This window comes from Gorilla gorilla, chromosome 9 (genome assembly GCF_029281585.2).
Source record: "Gorilla gorilla gorilla isolate KB3781 chromosome 9, NHGRI_mGorGor1-v2.1_pri, whole genome shotgun sequence".
NCBI lineage: Eukaryota > Metazoa > Chordata > Mammalia > Primates > Hominidae > Gorilla > Gorilla gorilla.
The window spans coordinates 21496372-21519663 of record NC_073233.2 but is presented as its reverse complement, the minus strand read 5'-3'; the positions used below and the strand labels follow the sequence as shown (position 1 = coordinate 21519663).

The 23292-nt window shown below is 46.8% G+C and overlaps 1 protein-coding gene across 1 annotated transcript in view; it reads right to left on the bottom strand.

Annotated features, from left to right (window-relative positions):
- The window catches only part of INSC (INSC spindle orientation adaptor protein), a 134749-nt gene extending 118723 nt beyond the window's left edge, over nucleotides 1–16026 (bottom strand). The window contains exon 1 of the mRNA XM_004050750.5: nucleotides 15793–16026. Coding sequence (XP_004050798.5) covers nucleotides 15793–15888 — 96 coding nt within the window. The 5' untranslated portion in view covers nucleotides 15889–16026. The remainder of the gene's footprint in view (nucleotides 1–15792) is intronic.
- Between the last annotated feature and the right edge of the window lie 7266 nt (nucleotides 16027–23292).

The window sequence follows — 23292 nt, the reverse complement described above, 5'->3', positions numbered from 1 at the left end:
CTCAGCCTCCCCAGTAGCTGGGATTACAGGTGCACACCTCCACGCCCAGTTAATTTTTGTATTTTTAGTAGAGATGGGGTTTTGCTATGTTGTGAACTCAAGTTCTCTCTAGTCTCCTAGAATTTCACCCATCCAAGTTCCATCCACCTTGCTTGATCCATGACTGCTACCCCGAAGGGCATAATGACCCCACAACTGAAGAAAACACCACTGCCTCCCCAGGATATGCTCTGAGGAACATGGAACGCAATGAGGGAGTATTTATTTTCCTGTGCCTACAAGTAAGCTTGCTCACAAGTATAACTCACTCCTCTCCATATGGAAGCCCTCTGCCAAGTATACAGCACAAGACAAACAGGACAGGATGCTGACCAAGAGCTTAAGAACCAATTACTCATCCAGCATTGACGCGAACCCTGGTGCCTAGGTTGGCAGGATCTATGGCCCAAATCCCTCTGACTTTTCAAGAAATCTCCAGGTTCAGCCCTCCCCACTAGGATCCTAAATGCAAAGATGGAGGTGCATCAAAAGACACTTCGGTTTGAAATCTTGTTGATGTTAAGCCATAGACTTTTGCAGACTGCACGGAGAGGCTGTTCTTAAAGAAGTGGCTTTAAGCTTCTTAGGACAGCAAGAAAACAAATATGTGAGTTTGGTGAAGTCCCTGCAGGAGCAGCCTCAGGCCAGACCAAGCACTGGCCTTAAGCCCTAAATATGTATCCTAGGTGCCCATCTAAGGCTGTTAATCTCCCTGTGGGCTGTTCTCTCTCCAGCTGGGCAAGGGCTTTTTCCTCTTGCAGTGGCCTCAGGCACAAGATATCCCCTCACCGGCCGGGCGCGGTGGCTCACGCCTGTAATCCCAGCACTTTGGGAGGCCGAGGCGGGTGGATCACGAGGTCAGGAGATCGAGACCATCCTGGCTAACACGGTGAAACCCCGTCTCTACTAAAAATACTAAAAATTAGCCGGGCGTGGTGGCGGGCGCCTGTAGTCCCAGCTACTCGGGAGGCTGAGGCAGGAGAATGGCATGAACCCAGGAGGCGGAGCTTGCAGTGAGCCGAGATCGCACCACTGCACTCCAGCCTGGGCGACAGAGCGAGACTCCGTCTCAAAAAAAAAAAAAAAAAAAAGATATCCCCTCACCACACCAAAACCTCCCTCTCCTCTCTCTCAGCAGGCCCCTTCATGGCAACAGCCATGATCAGGACCACCAGTGAGATGTCACCAAGGACATAGCTGAGATAGAAACTGGTCACAGGCCAAGCCTCACAAATACATAAGGGGTCCAGAGTCAGGCTTTATCCCCATCCACAGGCAGCTCTTTCTGATTCCACATCTGGCCAGCTCTGAGACAAGCCTAACACCCTGCTTTTGTCTGGGTCAAGATGGGAGACAGTTGGTCCTGGCGGTCAGGTAGAGCATCTGTTCTGTATCAAGCCTCAGCTAGATGAGAGAGGAGATGAACAGAACAATTTTCTTCTTCTTAGAATTTTATTTCCCATTGAAAGAGATATGTAAATGAATAATTAAATAAAACATAGAAATTCCTCCAGCATGAGTTCAATGAGATGTTTGACCTTTCTCTGAAACAAGTGTTCTATAGTGCCTTAGACAATATATGCCCCTTCTGTGGGCCTCCAGTTTCCCATCTATAAGAATAGAGGGCTGAATTAGATGAGCTCCTGCTCTGAATCTAATGTTCCTACAATCCAGTGACCCCAGAAGCTTCTAAAAGAGTCATTCATGGCCAGAGCCCAGACCTGAATATTTTTCTCCAGCTTGCTCTTCCCAGAACCCAGTCTTCTCTGTGTTCTTTGCTCAAAGGTGGCTTTGAGTTATAGGGTTTGTCCCAGGAACTGCCACTACCATATCCTGCTGTTTGTGTTAGCCATAAAGCCCCACACCATTGCATCTAGGAGCTGCCCCAGAAGTCCTGCTAGCCTCAGCATTCCTGCTGGCCTAAAGGCCAAGCAAGTTCACACAAGGCCGTTGTCTTCTTGCTCTCTGAGTCCCCAGCCTGTTATTCCTCCATCTGATTTTAGTTTCAGCCTCTTAAAACCCAGCTCTCATTGTAAAATCTCCTTGAAAACCTGTGTCTCCCCAAACTCTCTCAACTCAGATGTGAACTCCTTAGCCTGGTGCTTGTTCCTCTCCAGACCCTGTTTCCAGCCCATGCCACCTCTTTTTAGCATTACAACCCAATATTCCCCAACATGTCCCTTATGTTCAAGCTTCAGAGCAACTTTCCCGTTATTCTTCAGAACTGACTTGCCCTCCCCATCTGTCAAGACTCAGCTTAAATGTGGCTTCCACCCAGAAGCTTACTCTGACCTCCAGCCCACAGGGCTCCTAAAACACTGAAGTGTTGACACCATTCATCCTGAGCCCGAGAGACTTGCTTGGTTTTGTAGCTGACTGGTGATCTCCTATGGGTACATCTTTTCTCCCTGAGAGGGCCAAAGTCCCACAAGAATATGCCCATATTAGCCAGCATCTGGCACAACGCTCTCCAAGTAGCAGGTAAAGACTTCTTGAAAGCAATAAGGATAGCTGGATAGATCATGGGAGTGGGTCGGACAGAGGAATGGATACAAAGTGCTAAGGGGCCTCATATGTAGGCAGGGTTACAGAGACATCTGTAGAATAGAAAATGAAATGAAAGATAAATGAATGAATAAGTGGACCTTGGTCCTAGCCACCATCATCTCTCACCTAAATCACTATAATAGGCTCCTAATTCATTTCTCCTCCCAGTAATAATCTACTATTTTCATAGCAGCTATAGCATGTCATTTCTCTCTTCGAAATTTTTCAATGTTCACTATACCACTCATATTAAAAGCCAAGGTTCTTCAAATAACCCACAAGAGCCTTCGTGAGCTGGCACCCATTATTGCATTGATCTCAACTCCTTCAACTCTCCCCATCCCTCACTTAACTCCAATCACATGGACTGGCAGGCTCTTTCTCAAGCATGCCTCAGGGACTTTGCACTTACTCTTCCTTTATTTGGCTTCTCTTCCAACAAGTATTCACATAGCTTCCTCCTGGCCTCTGCTTAAATGCCTGCTTAATCAGAGAAGACCTCCTGACCCTGTATAAATATATAAACCACCTCCCACCCTTGGAGCTCCCTTATTATTCTCTGTATTTCTCCATGGTATTCACACTTTGTATGGTGTATAGTACCCTGTTTACTGTCCATCTTCCCAAACCAAATCCTCTAAGGGCATGAAATATGTGCTTTGCTCACTGTCATATCTCCAGGGCTGAGACTTAAACATGGCACCTACTAGGTAGGTGCTAAGTAGATAAATGAATGAATTCGTGAGGGAGAGAATGAGCAAATGAGTCTGTAACTTAGACCCTTGCAACCTTCAGGCATTTTTCCAAGATGCTGTTATGTAATGTGGCTGTCATTTTCCTATGCCTGCTCAATTCCAGCCCTGTCAGCTGCCGAAGCAGAAGGACAGCACACATTCTAGGGAGCTCTTTGTAAATGACAAGCCTAAGAGAACTGAAAGAACAGCTTCTATGGGGATGGGGCCAGGATTAGCCTACTGCCTGGTTTCTAAACGCCACATTTTAAAATCCTGCTCTCCCACCCTCCCCCAGCCTCTCTGCAAATTCCACAGGGCTAAAGTGGAATCATAGTCTAAAATGAAGAAGAAAACAAAAGCATCACCTTTTCCACCATAGGGCTCATGGGGAGCTGTGTTCCTATTTCCCCTTAAGGCCAGAGCCCCCTAACACCTCTGCAAAGCCCAGTCTATCTTATATCTACCTGAATAAGGAGCCTAATCTCTAATTTCTCATCACCAATGAAAGAGGGGAAGCCAGAAAAGCAGATAGTGAGCCAAGAGGAGTAATCAGTGTGGCCACTTCTGGTCTCCCACTCTTCCTGCTGACACCCTGCAATCATACCCAGCCCAGCCCTAGACCAGCACAGTGACATCTCCCCAACCCCTGACAGTCTCCTCACCTGGGATTCTGAGCTGTGAGGCCCATAGAAAAGAGGGATACAGGAGTGGGGCTGAAGATAATGCATTAGCCTTGAGTCCTGCTATAAATCCAACATAAACTCTTGTTCACGGATGGATAGCTGGGTGACAGATGGGTGTGTGGGTGAATGAACAAGATGAGATAGAAAGTTGAATGAGTGAGTGAGGAATGTAAGAGTAAGTGAGTCAGAGGGATGGAATGGGCTGTTCTGTCCTAGTGCTGATGACATCTTTGAAAGGATGGCTCACTGGGCTTAGTAAGACCCACTTTCTGTATTCTCCTTTAAGCATATGTCTAGTGCAGTGTTAGAGGTAGGAAGGAGGTTGACAGCTCCTGACAAATGTGAATCACTTGTTCCAAGGAGTCTTCCATAGAATTGTAAAGATATTTTATACAAGTCCCCAAGGAGCCAAATCAGGACCACCTGGGAACCCCTTCTATCTCCTGTATGCTCTACAAACCAGAGATAAGGATAGATAGAGAAGCCACAGCTCAGGGATGCCACTTGTGACTTAGCCACCTCCTCCAGGGACCTTCTTAGAATCATCTGGGAATTAGATGTACCTGTCACCAGCCTCCCAAAAGCTCCTTAGTGACATCTTAATTTGTACAGAAGATGGTAAGGTCTCTGAGGGACAGACATGGTTGGCAGGCACCCCAAATGCCAGGTGTCCCAAAATGAATGATCATTTTCCTCCTCAAATCTACTTCTCTTCTCATTTTTATTCCACTGAATGGTTCCATCGTCTATCTGGTTACTCAGATGATAAATCTTCATTCATTCATTTGTTCAACATATATTTGTGGCATGTGTCAGTAACATGGTACCATGATACCTGCTAGGATAAAGTAACGAGCAAAACCAGACATGGTTCCAACCCTCACAGAGCTCATCATCATATAGAGAAAGTAAGCATTAATGATTACATAAATAAATGTAAAATTGAAACTATGATAAAGGCTTGAAGGAGGCACATGTTTTAAAACTTTATAAAATGGCGTTGGACCTGGTCCTGAAGATTATGAAAGTGACAACTCAGCTGAGAACTGAGAGTAAAGCAGGAATTCGGTAGGTGGAGTCAGGAAGAACGAGCATTCTAAGCAGAGGAACAGCAAATACAAAGACTTATGTTGGGAGGGAGCCTAACAAGCCCTAGGGACTGAGACTCAGCTGAGGCCAGTGTGGCAGGGAGAGCCAGGGAGGGAGTGCTGGGTAGGGAGATGTAGGAGAGGGCAGCAGGGCCAGGCAAGCAAGACCTTGTAGGACTTATTAAGGAGTGTGGTCTTTATCTTAAGATCAATAGGAAGCAACTAACGTACTTTTAAGGAAGAAAATGATATGAACAGAGTTGTGTTTTGAAATGCGCTCTGGCTGCTGTGTGGAGAACAAATTGGAGGGGAGCCAGTGTGGATATAAGGGTACCAGGGGGCTCTTGTGGTACCCCAGAAACGTGAAGATGGTACTATGAACTAGGATGATGCTGGTGGAAATGGAGAGAAGTGAAAGATTTGAGAGATATTTACAAGCTAATATCAACAAGATATGGGGACGGATTGGATATGGGTTTTGAGGGAGAGAGGTGTTGAGGATGACTGCCAGGTCTGTCTGCCTTGTGCAGCTACCCAGACGAAGGAGTCATTCAACGAAATCTAAAATACCTGAAGAGGACCAGGTTTCAGTAGGATGAAGAACTACAGAAATTCTGTTTTGGACATGTTGAGTTTGAGAGGCCTTTGAGGCATCAAAGGAGTCACTTAAACTCCTTCATCTCCCTCACTTTCTGCATTCACCAGTCACTGTGTCTTATTGATTCTACCTCCTCTTCATTCGAACTTAGTTCAGGCCCTGGTAATTAGTGTATGAATAATTAAAACAATCTCCAGGCTCTTTCTTCTTCCAATCCATTCACCCACCTCATGCTGTCTGTGTAAATATCGCCTCCTGAAAGAGGCCATTTCTAACCACCCAATCTAAAGTATTCCTACCCCATTACTCTCTGTCACAGTCTTTGGGGTTTTTTCTTCTAAAAGCATGTAACAATGTATTGTATTGGTTGATTGGAGAAATAAATATACATATATGTCCTAACTCTGTTTGCTAAGAGAGCACATAAACGATGACACACCAATCACAAGGAGCACAGGTAGCCTTTAAATCTTGGTTTCTAAATACCATTTTTGACTAAAAGGATCCAGGGCTCTTCAGACAAATGGCTAATTCCAGGGCTGTAGCAAAGTAAGGAAACTAAGCCTGTAACTTCTTGCTGTAGTAAATAGTAAGGAAGAGCACAGAGAATCATGGGGATGCATCAAAAACAAAGAAAGCCAGCTTGCAGAGCCTCCCACTAATCAAGTTTGGGACAATGTGAACATTGAGATAAAATAAAGATAATAATTGATTATAACCCATTGAATAAATGAAGAATTCATGAGACCCTAGTGATAGGAAGGGAGGGAGTGGGGAAAAGATTTTTTTAAAGTAGAATGCCAACTACTAAATACGGAAGAAATAATTGATTCAAAATGATCAACGATGATAAAATCAGTGGGTATAAGTTTGATAAGGAACAGGTTATACACAGTCTCAAAGTATCTCACCACAAATTACTTATTAATTCCAGAGAGAAAAAATAATAATTTTGCAGTGGAGAAACTGGCAGACATTATTCTTAAGCAAGTGATAAAAGCTCCCATCACCAGCACTGGGACAATCCCCACATCATGTGCTTGCTGATATGAAAACTGGAGAGGACATAACCTCACCACAGTTGTATTCCTGCCCCTAATGCATTGCTTGAATCTAATCATGCAGAACCATCCACAATAACCAAATTGAGAGATATTCCACATAATAACTGACCTGTGCTATTCAAAAACATAAAGTTCAAAAAATAAATAAATAAAGCAGAAGAACTGCTCTGGATTTGAGGAGACTAAAGAGAGATGACCATTAAATGCAATCTATGGATTGGATCCTGACTGAGGTGAGGGAGATTGGGGAGCCATAAAGACATTATTAGGACCGAATTGCACTGTGGTAAGAGATTATCCTTTTTAAGGAAATATATACTTAATGATATAGAGGCTAAAGAGGCATCATGTCTCCAATTTCTCCTCAATTAATCGGAAATATAAACATTTTCATATGTATTCATATATATAATAAAACAATAAATATATTATAAAAATATACAGTGAAATATGTTATATAAACAATAAAAATATATGCAAATAATAAAAATAATATTTTTGCATGATTGGAGAGAATGAAAGTAATAAAGTAAATGGAAGATCATGTAAACAGTTGAAACATGAATAAAGAGAGATTTCTTATATGTCTTATACATTTTTATTATATTTGATATGTCAAAATTTAGAGTGACATAAAAATAGGAAGCACTCAATAAATGTTTGTTGAATGAATAAGTGAGCCCATATTCAACCATGTCCCTCCCTTCTTAAAATACCTCAGTGCTTGTCCATAAATATGACAAAAAGTCTAAACATCTCAGGACAGCAATCCAGACCAGACTCCATACAAAGCTCCTTGTAACATCTTCCATCTCATCCCCAACACTACTGACCACCCACACCATAGGCTCCAGTTATGCTAACTGCTTAAAATTCCCCAAACTTACCACGTTAGGCAACACTTGTGTGCCCTCACATGTGCTGGTCTCTCTACCTACAATGTCCTCCTCTTCCTGGCAACTTCCTGTTATCTTTCAAGATCCACACCAAGTACTTACACTTTTGGGAAGGCCTTTCTGACTGCCCCAGTTGGAGACAACACTTCCTTGCTGCTACATTAGTGCCTCTAGTACCTGCTTTGATCATGCCGCACAGACAGGCCTTTATTTGTTTACAAGTCTGCCTTGCCATAAGGTCTGATTGCTACTTGAAGCCCGGGATATTCCTACTTACCTCTAACCCCAGCGCCTTGCACAGACCCTGGCACAGCAAATGATCTCAATTAATACTGAGGCATGAATAAATGAATCAGTTTTGGTTGTACTTTCTGGATCTTCCAAGAGAACCCTTAACTTTAGTCTCTTTCATCATCCTCAGAAAATGCAGAGAAGTGAGAGAAATGAGTTCTCTCATTTTATGCACCAGGAAAGGGAGGCTCAGAGAGGGTAAGTGACTTAACCCAAGATAACACAGTGTGCCCAAGGGTGAGTCAGAGCTGGAATCCAGATCTTGTGCCAATTAGTCCGGTGTTCTTTCACAGAAAGTAGGTGGCATAAGAAAGAAGGATATTGCATTTTACGGTTTGCCTATTCTATGCCAGACACTGAATTTCAAATAAACTTTCCAGTTTAAGCACCACATTGCCTTATGAGGAACCCCATTTTACAGATGAGGAAACTGAGGCTCCAAGTCAGATCTGTCTGGCTGCAAAGCCCGTGCACTCTTTTCCACACATTGCCAGTATGTACTGCCCACCTCTGACCCTCCATCAAAAGAAGTGAGATGGCCTGAGCTAATTGTTCTGTCCCTCAACAGTGTCTTTAAATCCAGCACCACACACAGGCCCACAACGTAGCTTACACTCTCCAACCACAGGCCACATTTCACATGGTTTCCAAACCCAGAATATTTGGTTTGTAAGACAAAACCTTCATTTCTCCAGCAGAAAGTGAACACTATACACAACAACCCAGCCAAACTGCTGACGCCTACAGACACTGCATCACACCAAACAGAGTCTGATCTGCCCCAAGACATCCTCAAAGCATCCAAGACTCCCCCAGAGCTTGGCACTGAGGGGACCCTGGAGCTGGGGGAGGGGAGATCAGACCGGCCACATCGCAGAGTCTGGGCAGAGGCTTGGTTCCCAGGACAGAGGTTGCTCCATGGAGAAGTGAAGGCACAGAAGTTCAACACTGCCCACTGCCTGTTGGTGGGGGGTTGAAAGACAGAGGGAGAGATCCCCGCACAGCCCAGGAGGCCTTTCCCACCCCTTCAATCTCTGCTTCTCACACAGCAACAGTCTCCAGCTGAGGCTGGAAAGGCCAATGATGCTGATCACGTTGAGGTCCTGGAGACAGACAGAGAAGTCAAGCCCCTTAGCCTCATTCCCCAATTTGCCCAAAGGAGTAGTTTTTTCTGCTTTGAAAGCCTTTGAAATGAGGGAGTTGCCGGCATCTCTCGTGGTCAGTGGACATTCACTACACACTCTGGAGTTAGACAGATCTGGAAAGGAATCTTTGCTAGCTCTGACCTTGGGCTAGTTGTTTAGCCTTGCTGTGTTTCTGTTTCCTTATATTTAAAATAGTCTTAACTATTTCATAGAGTTGGTATAGAGGTTTCATGAAACAAAAGATGGAAAGAGCCTAAAAAGGAAGCTGGACAGTAGTCAATAATAAATAAAAGTGAGTTACTGTGAGTTACCTTTCCTGCACAGAAGTCCTAACTATCTCACACAATGCTCTTGCTGGCTTTTAAGCATGTTTTCACTTGGTTGAGCTTAAAGCCCAGGGGACAACCAGAGTCTAAATAGTGTGAAAATTCAGCAGAGATGTGCTCCAGTCTTAGTCTTACCTTTTTAAGATGACACTTATCTGGGAAGGAAAAAACACCTCACCCATACCAAGCCACCAGCACATTACTCAGTACCAGGCCACAGGGGATTTCCTCTTTCCTACCTTGTGATCAAATGCTTCTGGGAGGATAGATCTTGAAGGCAGGCAAAGGCCACCAGCTTGGGTTGACATAAGACATACTGAGAAGCAGGACCTCAATGCAATGCCTGAAAGCCCACCATTCAAGTTATTCTAATCATTCTTTGTTGCTAAGCTTTACCCTCCAGCTTTCTCCTTTCCAAACATGAATGGCCTTGGGCAGCATAAAATAATTTCACTTGGAGTGAATTAGAAGTTTCACCAACTTTGCAATGTGGCTGCCCTGCCCTGCATTCAGATGAGGTGCACCTCTGCAGATAAGAGGTGACAAATGATTCCCTGACCACTTAGCCTCACAGACCCAGGCAAGGAGGCAGTAAAGCCCTTCATGTGCTCCTCCACACTCGTAAGTCCAAGCTCCCCATCCCAAGCTCCAGTTCCACAAGGGCCATCCCTGATCAGAGATGTTGTGTTCCATACTGGGGGAGGGCTCAGATCCAAGAGACACAGACCTCCCAGCAGAGCCCTGAGTTGGGCAGGGTCACATGAGGAAGGGGTGGCTGTGGGGCCAGGGCCAGGCTTAGGGCAAGGGTCAAACTCCTTCGGGCACCCAGACACTTGAGCTTTTGAGACAGGGAAGAGCTGGCAGCTGAAACACTCGGAGCAGGGGGTGTTTATCAATGGCCCAATTCATTCTCAACTATCCCCCTTGTCTGAGCCAGCACAGAGATGGGCATTATGTCCCAGAGCTACTAGGAAAAAAACCTCCAAGACACCGTCACCAATTAGAGTTCAAAGGTACAGAAGCCAAATTGAGACATATGAGTTGAAAACCAGATGACATATTTGAAATTGAGGATGTCCCAGGAAAATCCAGTGTGATTCCCATCCCCAGAGACCAATAGAATGTTTAATTGCTGGTTTTTCATTTATTTGTTCTGATTTCCTTCAACAAAGGATGTGGAAGTTTACAGTTAAAAATACGTATTCTATAAAGTTGATAAAGCAGAAATTAGAAGTCAAAGCAATGGTTCCAACTAACATAGTTATTACAACAGAGCCATATGATAGACTAAGAGCTTCCCAGCAAGCAGAGTGACAAGGGAAGCACAATGGGAAAATAATTCCTTCCCCTGCCACCTTTATTCTGCTGGACTGACCACAGCCTGCCCTTTTTTTAACCACTCCCAAGGGTCAGGTATAGGATCAGGCCAAAGAGAAGCTAGATCCCATCATTCTCCTCAAAAAATGGTTGAACCCAACTTGCTCTCCTGCATATTAGAGGAGTTGGTGGGTGAGAGCTTAGTCACCCCTTAGACCAAACCATAAACACTAAGAAAGAAGAAACTCAGGCCAGGCATGGTGGCTCACATCTGTTATCCCAGCAGTTTGGGAGGCCTAGGCAGGCAGATCACCTGAGGTCAGGAGTTCAATACCAGCCTGACCAACATGGAGAAACCCCATCTCTACTAAAAATACAAAAATTAGCCGGGCATGGTGGTGCGGGTCTATAATCCCAGCTACTCAGGGGCTGAGGCAGGAGAATCGCCTGAATCTGGGAGGCGGAGGTTGCAATGAGCTGAGATCATGCCACTGCACTCCAGCCTGGGCGATAGAGCGAGACTCCATCAAAGAAGGAAGGAAGGAAGGAAGGAAGGAAGGAAGGAAGGAAGGAAGGAAGGAAGGAAGGAAGGAAGGAAGGAGTGAGTGAGAGAGAGAGAGAGAGAAAGAAAGAAAAAGAAAGAAAGAAAGAAAGAAAAGAAAAGAAAAGAAAAGGAAGGAAGGAAGAAAAAAAGAAAGAATGGAAGGAAGGAAGGAAGGAAAAGAGAGAAAGAGAAGGAAGGAAAAGAGAGAAAGAGAAGGAAGGAAAAGAGAGAAAGAGAAGGAAGAAAGAAAGGAAGGGAAGGAAGGAAGCTCAATACCATCTTTCTAACTTCCCAACTGAAAGAGCACATTTAGTCTGAGTACCTCACTGAAGTATTCAGAAGAGAATAGTCAGGATGGGACAGGTCTAGAAGCTCTACTAAGAAGAATAACACCACCACTCAGCTGGTATTTTAGGGCACCTACTCTTCCAAGCGCTGTATAGTGTGTGCCCAGTGGTCACCAGGGGGAGGAGGTCATGGAGAAGATTCTGTCCAGAAAAAAAGATAACCACTGGAAGAAAGGAGAGGAGCAGAGCAAATGCCATCCCTCCACCAGCCTGTGGGAGGGAGACTCAAAGTAGGGTTGAACGAAACCAAAGAAGAGAAGGAATCAACCCAGCTCAATTCACTGTCCTCCCTGCCAAATGGTTGCCTTGGGACCCAGCCCAGAAGGGTCACTGCTTCTCTGCAGTAAGTGTAATCCAGAGTATAAACTACAGCATGGAGCAAATTATATATGCTGAGCTCCATGTCAGATCCCAGCCTGACCTGGCTTGCCTTCCAAAGGCAGTGTTTGGAAGTTTTCACTTCCAAAACGGCGAACACTGCTTCCAAGTCCCAGAGCTTAAGGGACAAGTTGCTCTCTGGCTGAGCTCCATGGACAGCCTCAGTTTCAGATTAAATGGAACCCCTCAAAGGCACCACATCACCATCTGCCCTGACCCCCACAGCCCAAAGTCCCTGACTTAAAATATTCCCCACTGAGGCCAGTTTCTTGGACCCATTGTCAGAGGTACAATATATAGGTTAAAAGGGGCAAAAGTGGGAGGAGGCTAGCGGCTGAGGGTGGGGCCACACCAGGGATACATTTGTGCATATGCATTGAACAAAGTGGGTGCATGTTGCATACATGTCGTTGTCCACAGGTATACATGTTGAAAGTGTGAATGGTTGCATGGCTATCCTGAGAAGAGTGTGTGCAAGACTGGTGCACATGGACAGGAATGTGTGTATGCTGAGCATGTGAGCGTGGGTGCACTGCGAGTGTTTGTGGGTGGCCATGGCCATATGGTCTACTCATCCCCTGGCCTCCTGTCTCTTCTCCTGGTTTAAGAGTGGGGTCTCCCAAGCTGTCTCCCTGACAGATAGGGTCAGTCAGAGCCACATTCACTCCAGTGTTGTGTGAGGGCTCTGAGCTTCTGTCCTTCTCCAAGCCCTGAGAAACCAAAGCTGAATGACCCACAGAGAAGACACCCCAGCTGGGACAAGTCAGGTCACCTTAGAAAGCCTGAGTTCAGATAACACTCCCTAGTCCCAACTTCTGCCTTCCTGGGTTCACACTGGCACATCCACTCATCCACATGTGGACTGGCTCAGCCCACCTGGAGGCCTTCCTGCCACACACACAGGCATTTCCACAGGTACAGACACAGTCCACCCAGGGCAGCAGGTGCCACACAGGCAAACTCCTGTGGCCCACTCCAGGCCACCACACACTCTGACACACTCATTCACCCACACTCGCACCCTGGGGCACATGCTAGAAAATTCCACATGTGGACATCCCATCCAGACACACTCCCTCACACTGGCGCAAGCTCCCCTTCACAAGCACTCCCACTGACACACTTACACCTACTATCCAATTAGTGACAAACCTGCACTGTTCCCAACTAGGCTAGCAGAGGCATCACCAGCCCCCTGAATCCAGCTAGGGGAGCTGTCTACTTACTTAGCGTGCGAGACAGGCGGGTAGTGCGAGCGGCCAGTGGTGGCGGGGCGCAGCTGGAGCTCCAGAGGCCGCGCGCGAAGTGGCCGCTCTGCCGGCCCAGCCCGAGAGGCCGCCCCTGGCCCCCGCCCCCCCGCCCCGTTCTCCCCCGCCCGCCCTCTCCGAGGCGGTCGCAGCCTCCCAAGGACCTTCCACAGCAGTGCGCTCCCTGCCAAGCCTTGGTCCCGCGTCAGCCGCGGCTGCCTGCTGTCTCCGCGGGACTACGAAGCTATTTCGGTGCCCCTGGCGGGGGAAACATGGCCCTCCCTCCCATCTGCAGGAGCGCTGGAATGGGGACGCGGTCAGGCCTAATTAGAGACCGGGCTCCCCCGGGCCAGGCAGCAGGCACCAGGGTGATCGCCCGGGAGCCGCGAAGCCGTCCAGGCGGGGTCGCCCACAAGGTGCCCCGCATGCCAACATCTGGAGAGGGGAAGGGAATGTGCCGCGATCGTTTCCCTTGGAGCTGAAACAAAACAAGGAGGGATTTGGGTGCAGTTCACTTGCTAGGAAGGAGGAAGCCGCCCAGCTTTGATCGACCCCAAACGCCTAGAATGAGACGGTTTATTCACCGCAGGTGCTTCCCTCTGGAACCTTGCTCACACACACCTAAGTCACCCTCCACATCTTGGACCTGCCAAAAATGACCAGGGGTTGTCGCAGAAACTCCTTCTAACTTCGGCACATAAGATCAGACCCTACCCCCCACCCCCCACCCCCGTCCTGGACTCTGTCAAATAGCTAAATCTAGAGGAACTTGATTCCTACCCAAAAGCTCGGGAATGTGGCATTATTGACCTGGAAGAAAGCTTCCAGATCATTTCATACAACCCCCCCTCCCCCGCCTCCACCATCTTGCTATGAGGCCCCCAGAGCCCAGAGAATCTTGACCTATTCTTAGAGGTCCTCAAGCAAAGGCAGCCCCTGGTCTCCCTTGAGCCCTGTTCCAAAGCTTGAACTCTCTTACTGACAGAAAGATCTCCTTGACATCTAACCTAAATCTCTCACATGCAAACTATGTCAATTTGCTTACAATATGTATTCAGGGAGAAGGAGCTCAACTCAGTCCCCATGACAAAACGACCACGCCAAGGTCCCACTGCAGCCTTCTCTTCCTTAATGCTAATAATCTCTATTTCTTTTTTCAGGCTCTGGCTGAAACTGACTGCTGCTCCCTGGACTCGAACACACAGTAGCTCTCTGATATTAACTCTCCTCCTCAGTTCTCTGGGGGCCCAGGGCTCGGAAGGTGGCCAAATCATTCCTCTCAGACAAGCCAGCTTCAACTCTACCCTCCAGTCATCCAGAACAGCCTGATTCTACTCCCCAAGTTCCCTGAGAAGGGCCTCAGTTCCTGTCTCAACAAGTGCTGTCTAGGGCTGGGGACAGGGCTTGGTGCCGCCTGGCTGGGCATTACCACTGAAACCACAGTCTTACAGACTGTTTGCAGAATCTTCTCTCTGAGTCTGTTTCTGGTAGGGCAGGTGGTATGATAAGAATAGTCTCAGCCGGGAGTGGTGGCTCACGCCTGTAATCCCAGCTCTTTGGGAGGCCAAGGTGGATAGATCACAAAGTCCGGAGATTGAGTCCATCCTGGCCAACATGGTGAAACCCCACCTCTACTAATAATACAAAAATTAGCTGGGCGTGTTGTCATGTGCCTGTTACCCCAGCTACTCAGGAGGCTGAGGCAAGAGAATAGCTTGAACCAATGAGTCGGAGGTTGCAGTGAGCCAGTGAGCCAAGATTGTGCCACGCACATCAGCCTGGCAACAGAGTGAGATTGCATCAAAAAAGAAAGAGAGAGAGAAAGAAGGAAAGAAAGAAAGAAAGAAAGAAAGAAAGAAAGAAAGAAAGAAAGAAAGAAAGAAAGAAAGAAAGAGAAAGAAAGAAAGAAAAAGAAAGAAAGAAAGAGAAAGAAAGAAAAAGAAAGAAAGAAAAGAAAGAAAGAAAAAGAAAGAAAGAAAGAAAAGAAAGAAAGAAAAGAAAGAAAGAGGAAGGAAGGAAGAAAGGAAGGGAGGGAAGAGAGGGAAGGAAGGGAAAGAAGGGAAGGAAAGGAAGGGAAGGAAAGAAGTCTCCACTTCTTCCTCAAAGAAACCTGTTTTGCATCCTGCCTCTACTACTTTCTAGCGATGAGTCCTTGGACAAATCACTTAACCTCTCTGAGCATCAGTTTTCCCATATGTACATTGGGGAACATAAAAATCTCTGCCCAGCTCATGAGGTTGTTGAAAGTATGAAGTGAGGTCAAGGATGTAAAGCACCTGGAAAACTAAGATATTTTATTATATGCTAGAAATAGAATGAGGCTTAGATCATAAACAGATCGATGTTAGCAAAAAAGCCTCAAAGGTCTTTTATTTCCAGGCCCAAACTCTGTGTCTGGGTTTCAGGGTAAGAGAGGAACAGACTTGGTTTGTTAGATGTTCCCTGGAGGCACTTGGCATAAATGCCCCCCACCCCCACTTCCCAATACACACACACACACACACACACTCTCTCTCTCTCTCTCACATCCACCTTCCCAGATACATACGGCACAGCACAGCCTCCTGGACTCCTGGACTCCCCATAGACCCCAGCCACCTGGACCTTCGCTGGCCGCTTCTCCATTGCCAGGGGGCCGCCTCATGGCTCCAGCCTTGGCTGCAGCGACTCCAAGTCTCCTTACAGAGGCCCCTGTGAACAGCTTCTTTCCCTTTGCCCATCCTTCTGGGCCATAGCCCTGAGAAGGCCTGTGACTCAAGGCAAAGCTTGTCCAAGGCAGTTCAGTACTGAGGCTGCCCAAGGGAGCTCAGAGTTGAAGCTTCCTCCCCCTCGACCCCCTCCCCTCTGCCTGCCTGACTTCTCAATGCTGTGCTGTCCTGCTTAATTCTTAATGGAAATTCCATCCCCGGCGCCGGCCCTAGCTGGCTCAGGGAGTCCAGGCTTGGGCCAACAGCAAACTCCACCAGAGAGACTGGGCCTGTCTGGCTATACAAACACACTTAAACACATATATACATGTGTGTATACACACACCAGCAGCAAGACATGCTCAGAGACATTTACAAACTCAGATATTCTCATCCAGACACATCCATACACAAAGATAATATACATTCTAATCATTAACATTTATTGCATATAAGAGAACTTCATAGGTATCAATTGCTCTAATCCTTAGAACAGTACTAGGTTCTGGTATTATCCCTATTTTACACATGAAGAAACTGAGGCCCAGGGAGGTTAAGTAACTTACCCAAGACATTGATAATAATAGCCTAACACATGAGCACCAGGAACTGTGCTAAGAAGCTTATGTGCATGTTTCATTTTGCTGCCATAGTAACCTTTTATAAAAGTTATTATTATCCCCATAATACAGACACAGAAAAGGGAGGCCAGGTGGTTTAAATCACCTGTCTGTGGCCTCACAGCTGGTGAGATGGAGACTCTACACAGATACACATGGGAATCCTTATGGATGCACAGAAAGACACACAGGTAAAGACCCACGCACATGCTCAGATGTGTACCCACAAATAGCTTATTTCACCTAAACCAAAGTAGGCGCCTCAGGACTGGTCCAGAGCTGTATCAGGCAAAGGTCCCCTCCAGCCTGACTCCACATTCTTCTCCTGTCCATATGGCCTATCCCAGATCCACCAGCTTCGCACATCACTTTAGGAAGGATAAGTTCAGACCTAAACGGAGGAAAGACTTCAGGTTTACACTGCAGTCTGCCAGGTTCATAGTCAACCCCCAGCCTCAGCTCCAAATTGTTTCCCCAGTATTCCCTAGATAGTCACTGAAAGAAGCCTCAGCTACACTCTTCTGAAGGGATCGCACTTCCAAGGAGGGAGCACCTCAGAGGCTCTGAGCACTGACCAGCCTCCAATGCTAGGATCCTGTCCTTCAGGCCCAGATGAATATAAACAGGGCCCTTGGGACAAGGCCTGGCACAGGAGCCCAAGTATTGGGTAGAACAGAGCACGTGTTGCCCGAGGGAGTTGAAGTTATACTGTAGGAAGATGGCAAAACCCTGGTGGAATGAGAGGAGACAGGGGTTGGGACCAGGCCACTCCACCCTCTCCTGCATCTGTTCCACCACATACTTGTTGTGGCTTATTGGCCACGTAGGGGAGGGCAGAAAAGTCCTTTTCCTTTTGGGGCAGGCAATGAAGTCCTGAATCCAGAGAGTTGAGAGGACAGACATGCAGGAGAGATCCAAAGAGTTCAGTCTGCCAGGAGCTTATCCACTGCTTGAAGTTGCCATGCTATGCTAGGTATCTCCAAGGGGCAGGATGTGTGCTGGCCTCAGGCCTCGTTCTAAGCAGCCACAACAGAAAGTGCCTAAGAAGGCCTGTTATAGCCAGGGTAGTCTCTGTTGTCTCTTGTGATTTCCCCTAACCCCAACCCAGAATTCCCCAACTGTTTCTGTTGTCACAAGCTCATCCACCCTGTAGTCAGAGAAAATAGCCCAGCATGGCAGTCCCATGGGGCACCAGCATTGGAAGAGTTTTTTGAGGGAGGAGTGCTTAATCTCCACAAATGAATAAGGAATCATGGTGATTCAGGCAATAGCTCTAAGATGGGGAGATATTCTGAGCTGAAGAATTTGCATTTCTAAAAAGTTCCCAGGTGATGTTGATACTACTGATCTGGAGATCATGCTTTGAGAACCACTACTCTCTAGAATAAGAGAAAGTCAGGGACGATTCCAGTTCAAAACTAAATTTCCAACCTAACTACAGCATAAAAATGATCTCTTCTGAAAGCTCCTTAAATGTACAATCCTGGGCCAGGAGCAGCGGCTGACACCAGTAATCCCAGTACCATTTTGGGAGGCTGAGGTGGGAGGATAAGTGGAAGCTAAAAGTTCAAGACCAGCCTAAACAACAAAGCTATACCTCATCTTTGCAAAAAAATAAAAATAAAAAATTAGCCAGGAAAAGTGGTGTGCACCTGTGGTCCCAGCTACTCAGGAGGCTGAGGCAGGAGGATAGGAGGAAGACTGCTTGAGCCCAGAAGCTCAAAGTTACAGTGAGCTATGGTCACACCACTGCACTCCACCCTTGGCAACAGAGTGGGACACTTTAAAAAAAAAAAAAAGAATTTTTAACCTTTTCAGTAGTTTGTACACTTTTTTGCCTAACTTTTCTCTTCCCAACTTCTGTGTCATCCCTGCCATCTATTGGTGGGTCTTTCATGGGCTCTGTCATGGCTCTCTCTGCCCCAGCACACCTCAAGACAAAAAACAGCATCCTCCACTCTGTCCTCTATCTGCACAGAGAAGTTATCAAGATGAGGGACCTGCACAAAAATAGCGATGGCCAGGCAGGCTCTCAGTTCCAGGGATGGAGAAAAGATATCAAAAGGTCATAGTGATAGCAGCTGAAATCCAGCCCCACCCTTAGAGATGAGCAATGGGCATGGGTCCCAGTACCCACAGCTGCAACCTCCAGTATCCCCCTGAGATGTGCACATCAAGATGCTGCCCTGCCCCCGGGATGGAGAGATAGGGCCCTCACAGAGGACAAGGAGACAGAGTACCAGACAGGCTGGTGCAGATGCATCATTAACTCACTTGGGCAATGGCTCATCTATCTCTCCAGGCCTTGCTCTGCAATTCTTACAAGAAGGAAAATGATCCCCAATTCCCAAAGCCAGTGTGAGAACCTGTAATATAATTAGAATGGAGAGACAGAAGGGACAGAAAAGCCCTCAGAGATCTCTGGATGCAGGGGTTCTGAAATTTTATGATCCACTAAAATCACCTGAAGGGGGCAAAATGCAGAGTCCAAGGCCTCCCTCAGTGTTTCTGAGTCAGTAGGTGGGTGGTGTGCTGGAGCCCACATGCACCTCTCTTCCCCAGAGTGAAGTTCAGTGACTTCACATTGTTAGCTTGAACTTGACCAAGGTAGAAGTATTTATTTACACTACAGAAATTGAGCGAACACTATAAAGTAGGGTGTTTTGTTTTGTTTTCTTTTGGAAAGCCTGTTGTTGATCACTTAGCAGCACACCATGGGACACTGTGGGTCTCTATTTTCTAGCATCCCAAGCAATTATGATGCAGGCCAACTTTGAGAAACACTAATCTAGTGATGTAGTTCTAACCCAAACCCCTCATAGTACAGATAAGAAAACTGAGGCCCAGGCAGGGGAAGAATCCCAGTCATGGCCTCTGTAGTAAGCTGCTCAGTTCACGTTGGTGGGAGCTGGGGAGCAGCCCTGCCTGTTTACTTGACCCTGTCCTGTATACGTCTGCTCCACTGAATACCTGCTGAGGCTTATTGGCTAAGTGGGGGAGGGTGGGAAAGTCCTGTCGCTTGTGAGCCAAATAGATTACTTCTTAACAGCATTTAGAATTTGAACTACCTGACCAGAGTGTCCTGGACAGCAGAAAATAAATTCCAAGGCTGCCTTGCCCATCCCAAACCTTAACTATAATCTCTTCCTTGAATTTAGAGAGATTCCCTACTATCCTTCCAACAATGTCCATATGTGTCTTAGAGTAACAAGCAATAATCCCTTACTCAAAATCAAGACCATCTTCAGAAATACAGCCACAGAGTAAATTAGTGAAAATAAGAACCCAAGATCCCTTCCCCTTTGTCTTTCCCCTACATCATGCCCTGCCCTCAGACGGGATGCCAAAGGACAAATTATTGTGCAAACATGCAACTCTCTAGGGTGGTGGTTTTCAAAGAGTGGTCCTAGACCAGCTATCTTGACAACACCTGGGATCTTATAACAACATGCAAATTCTCAGGTTTCACCCCACAGTGACCGAATCAGAAAATCTGTCACTGCCATCTAGCAAGCTGCATTTGAACAAGTCTCCTAGGAGATTCTGATGTCTGCTAAACTTTGAGGAGAATTGCTCCAGTGGGAGGAGTCATAGCTTAGCCTCCCTAACGATGAAATAAAGGTTGTTCAGGTCAGGGAGGAAAGGCCATCAGGGTGTAAGACCAGCATGGGCTGTGTAGGGCCGGTCACACCACTTCCTCCCCAGCTTCCTTAACCCCATGCACCTGGAGAATCCCAAGAGACTAAGCAGTGGCTGTGCATCCTGAACTAAGATAGAGTCCCCCTTTATGAAGCCTAAAAAGCAATACCTTTCCAAAAACAGCAGGACAACCTCAGCAAAGTCATGGCCAAGAAATGCTACTTCTGTCACTGCCTTGGTGCCTAACTGAGGAAGTGACTCACATTGGACCTTCCCTGGCTGTTTAGATTCCCAGAAGCTTGCTCTGTCTTGTCTGGAACAGCTTCTCAGGTCCTTCTGGAAGGAGGACAGCCTGGCTCCAAAAGCCATTTTGGCCTCTCCAGCTCAGAGTCCAGTGTTTCTTCCATTTCCTGTGCTCCCTTCAGGGAGAAAGATGGGTATGAAGGTAACTGAAGAAGTGAGGTCTCGGGAAGAGGGACAAAATTATAATAACAGTGACTACATTGCCATGTATTGAGTTCTTCCTATATACCAGCCCTGCCTGTACCAAGTACTTTCCATGTTTCGTCTAATAATATGTAGTTATTACTGGCCCCACTTAGAGGGAAGGAAGCAGGCTGAGAGAGGTTAAATAGCTCTCCCAAGGTCAGGCAGCCAGTTTATAGAAGATCAGAGATTCAAACCCAATATGATATGAAAACATATCAACATATCTGCCTGACTCTAGGCTCCTCTGGTTTGTTCCCCTCTCCCCTCTTTTTTTTCCTTTCTAAGACAGGGTCTCACTTCCATCCCCCAGGCTGGAGTGCAGTAGCATGATCTCAGCTCTACAGGCTCAATTTTCTGAGCTCAGGTAGTCCTCCCACCTCTGCCTCCCGAGTAGCTGGGACTACAGACATGCGCCACCAAGCCAGGCTAATTTTTTGTATTTTTAGTAGACACAGGGATTCACCCTGTTGACCATGTTGGTCGGACTCCTGGGCTCAAGCAACCCTCCCACTTGGGCCTCCCAAAGTGCTGGGATTACAGGCGTGAGCCACTGTGCCCGGCAGCCCCTCGAGTTTCAATACAAGTGCAGAGGTTCGCCTGGGACAGGAGGAAGTGCACCTGCTGCTGAGAAGGGCAGGATGGGGGCAGACACATAAGAAGGCCTTTTCCCAAAGTGGGAGGCCGGGTAATTTGTGGAGAAGAAAGGGGCATAAGTGGGGGTGGAGCCTTGAGGAATCAGGGATAGGACACACCATCTCCCATGGGAAGTACGGAAAAGAAAGGAATGGATTAGGGATGACAAAAGGAGCCCAGCTGGGGCTTGGAAAACATACATTTGAAATGAAACCAATGAGGACAATGTGTACAAGCCGGTACTTGGTGACTCCGATCTGAGTCACAGAGTTACTGCGGGGGCAAGGGCTGATCCCAGAGACAACAAGGCCTGCAGATAGAAGTAGCCCGTGGGGGCACCTGGGAGCCATCAGGAAGCTGTGGAGCCTGACAAGGAAAGAACTTGCCCCACCTGGAGAGTGCAGCAGCTCTGGGACTGCTTGTGAGTTCTCATCAAGGAAGGTCATTAAATGGCACCACCCCACCCCCAGCTGATGAAAACAAAAATCTGAGCTGCCTTTGCTTCCCCTTTACCCCCACTATTTCCCTCCCTGTCTATCCAGCTGGTCTGCTAGTCCTCTGCTCTGCCTCCAGTCTCTCTCTCTAACCCTCCACCATTTCTTACCATTGCAAACCTGGACTCCTGTTTAGAGTTTCTGCGAGGACCTCGCTGCCTCCTTTTCTGCCTTCTAACCTTCATTAACCACACAGCAGCCTGAGTCATCCTTTAACAATGTAAATACGAGCTTGTCCTCCCTCACCTAAAACTCTTTAATTGCTTCTTACTACTGCACTTAGAAAAAAAAAATGCAAACCTTTTCTTCTGACTCAAGAAACCCTACATAATTCTTCTCTCTTCTAGGGTCTCAAGTCACATTATCTTCTTGAGAGAAATCTTCCCTGACCTACAAAGAACCATCCCTGGTCATTCTCCTATGAATGCCACTTATCACTCTCTGAAATTCCCTTGTTTATTTGTTTGATTACTGTCTGTCTCTCCCACCCTCCATACCATGAGAAAAGAGACCGTGTCTTCTAGTGCAGTAGCTAGCACACAATAGATATTAGTAAACTGCCATGGAATGGTTCAAGCATGGTAGAGGAAGTAGCTGCCCCATGTGTCAGAGCAAAGAGGGGCAGAGATCATCCAGGAACCAGGTGCAAAAAGAGAAAGAGAACCAACAGAAAACCCAGTCCTTAAAAGAAAGAGGACTTGGGTTTCCAATAATTTTCCCTGAGAAGGACATTCCCATCCCTGGTTTATGAGAACCAACAGCTTCCCTGTCCTGGGGGGTCCCATGAGACACCTGTACATTCTAACAAGATTTTTCTTATTTCCCTTAAGCTGGCTTGAGCTTTCTACTTTTGCTTACCAATTTACAAGTCCTCACTTGTTCCCCCTCTGCATGTCTCCTCAGTGAAGACAGCTAAAAGAGAAGGCCCACCAGCAGAAAGCACACAGCACAGCGGATGAGGGCTTGAGGCTTATCTTTTATCTCTTTGACCTTGCACAAGTGTCTTTTCCTTCTCTGAATCTCCACGCCTAAGTCCACAGCACCTGAGACCTAGTCCTTCCAGGTGTATCTGATGAGGACTCTGAGCTGACAGATGGTAAGGAAAGGGGCCATCTTTCAGGCAAAATGCATATTCTGTTCATTTTCATATTCCAGGCAGGTCCCAGTGGGAAAGAAGGCCACACGGCTGAAATTTGGACAACAATTTAATGAAGGCCTATTTATGTTCAGGGTTAAGAAAATAATAGCAAGTGGTTTGAAGCATGCGGGGACTGACAACTGCGGGAAGCCATTACCACCACCAATTCTAGAGGGACAAGCAGGTAAATCACTTACTGGTGTTCCAGGGCAGCCTTGGAAGAGGCTACCCAGAAGAAACTGTGATCATAAAATCATAGCTCCAAAGAGAAGTGGAGAAGAAATTCCCTAACCTGTCTCTGCTCCTTCCTCTGATCTCCAGCCAGTTCCTCTGCTGGCTGAACCCAAT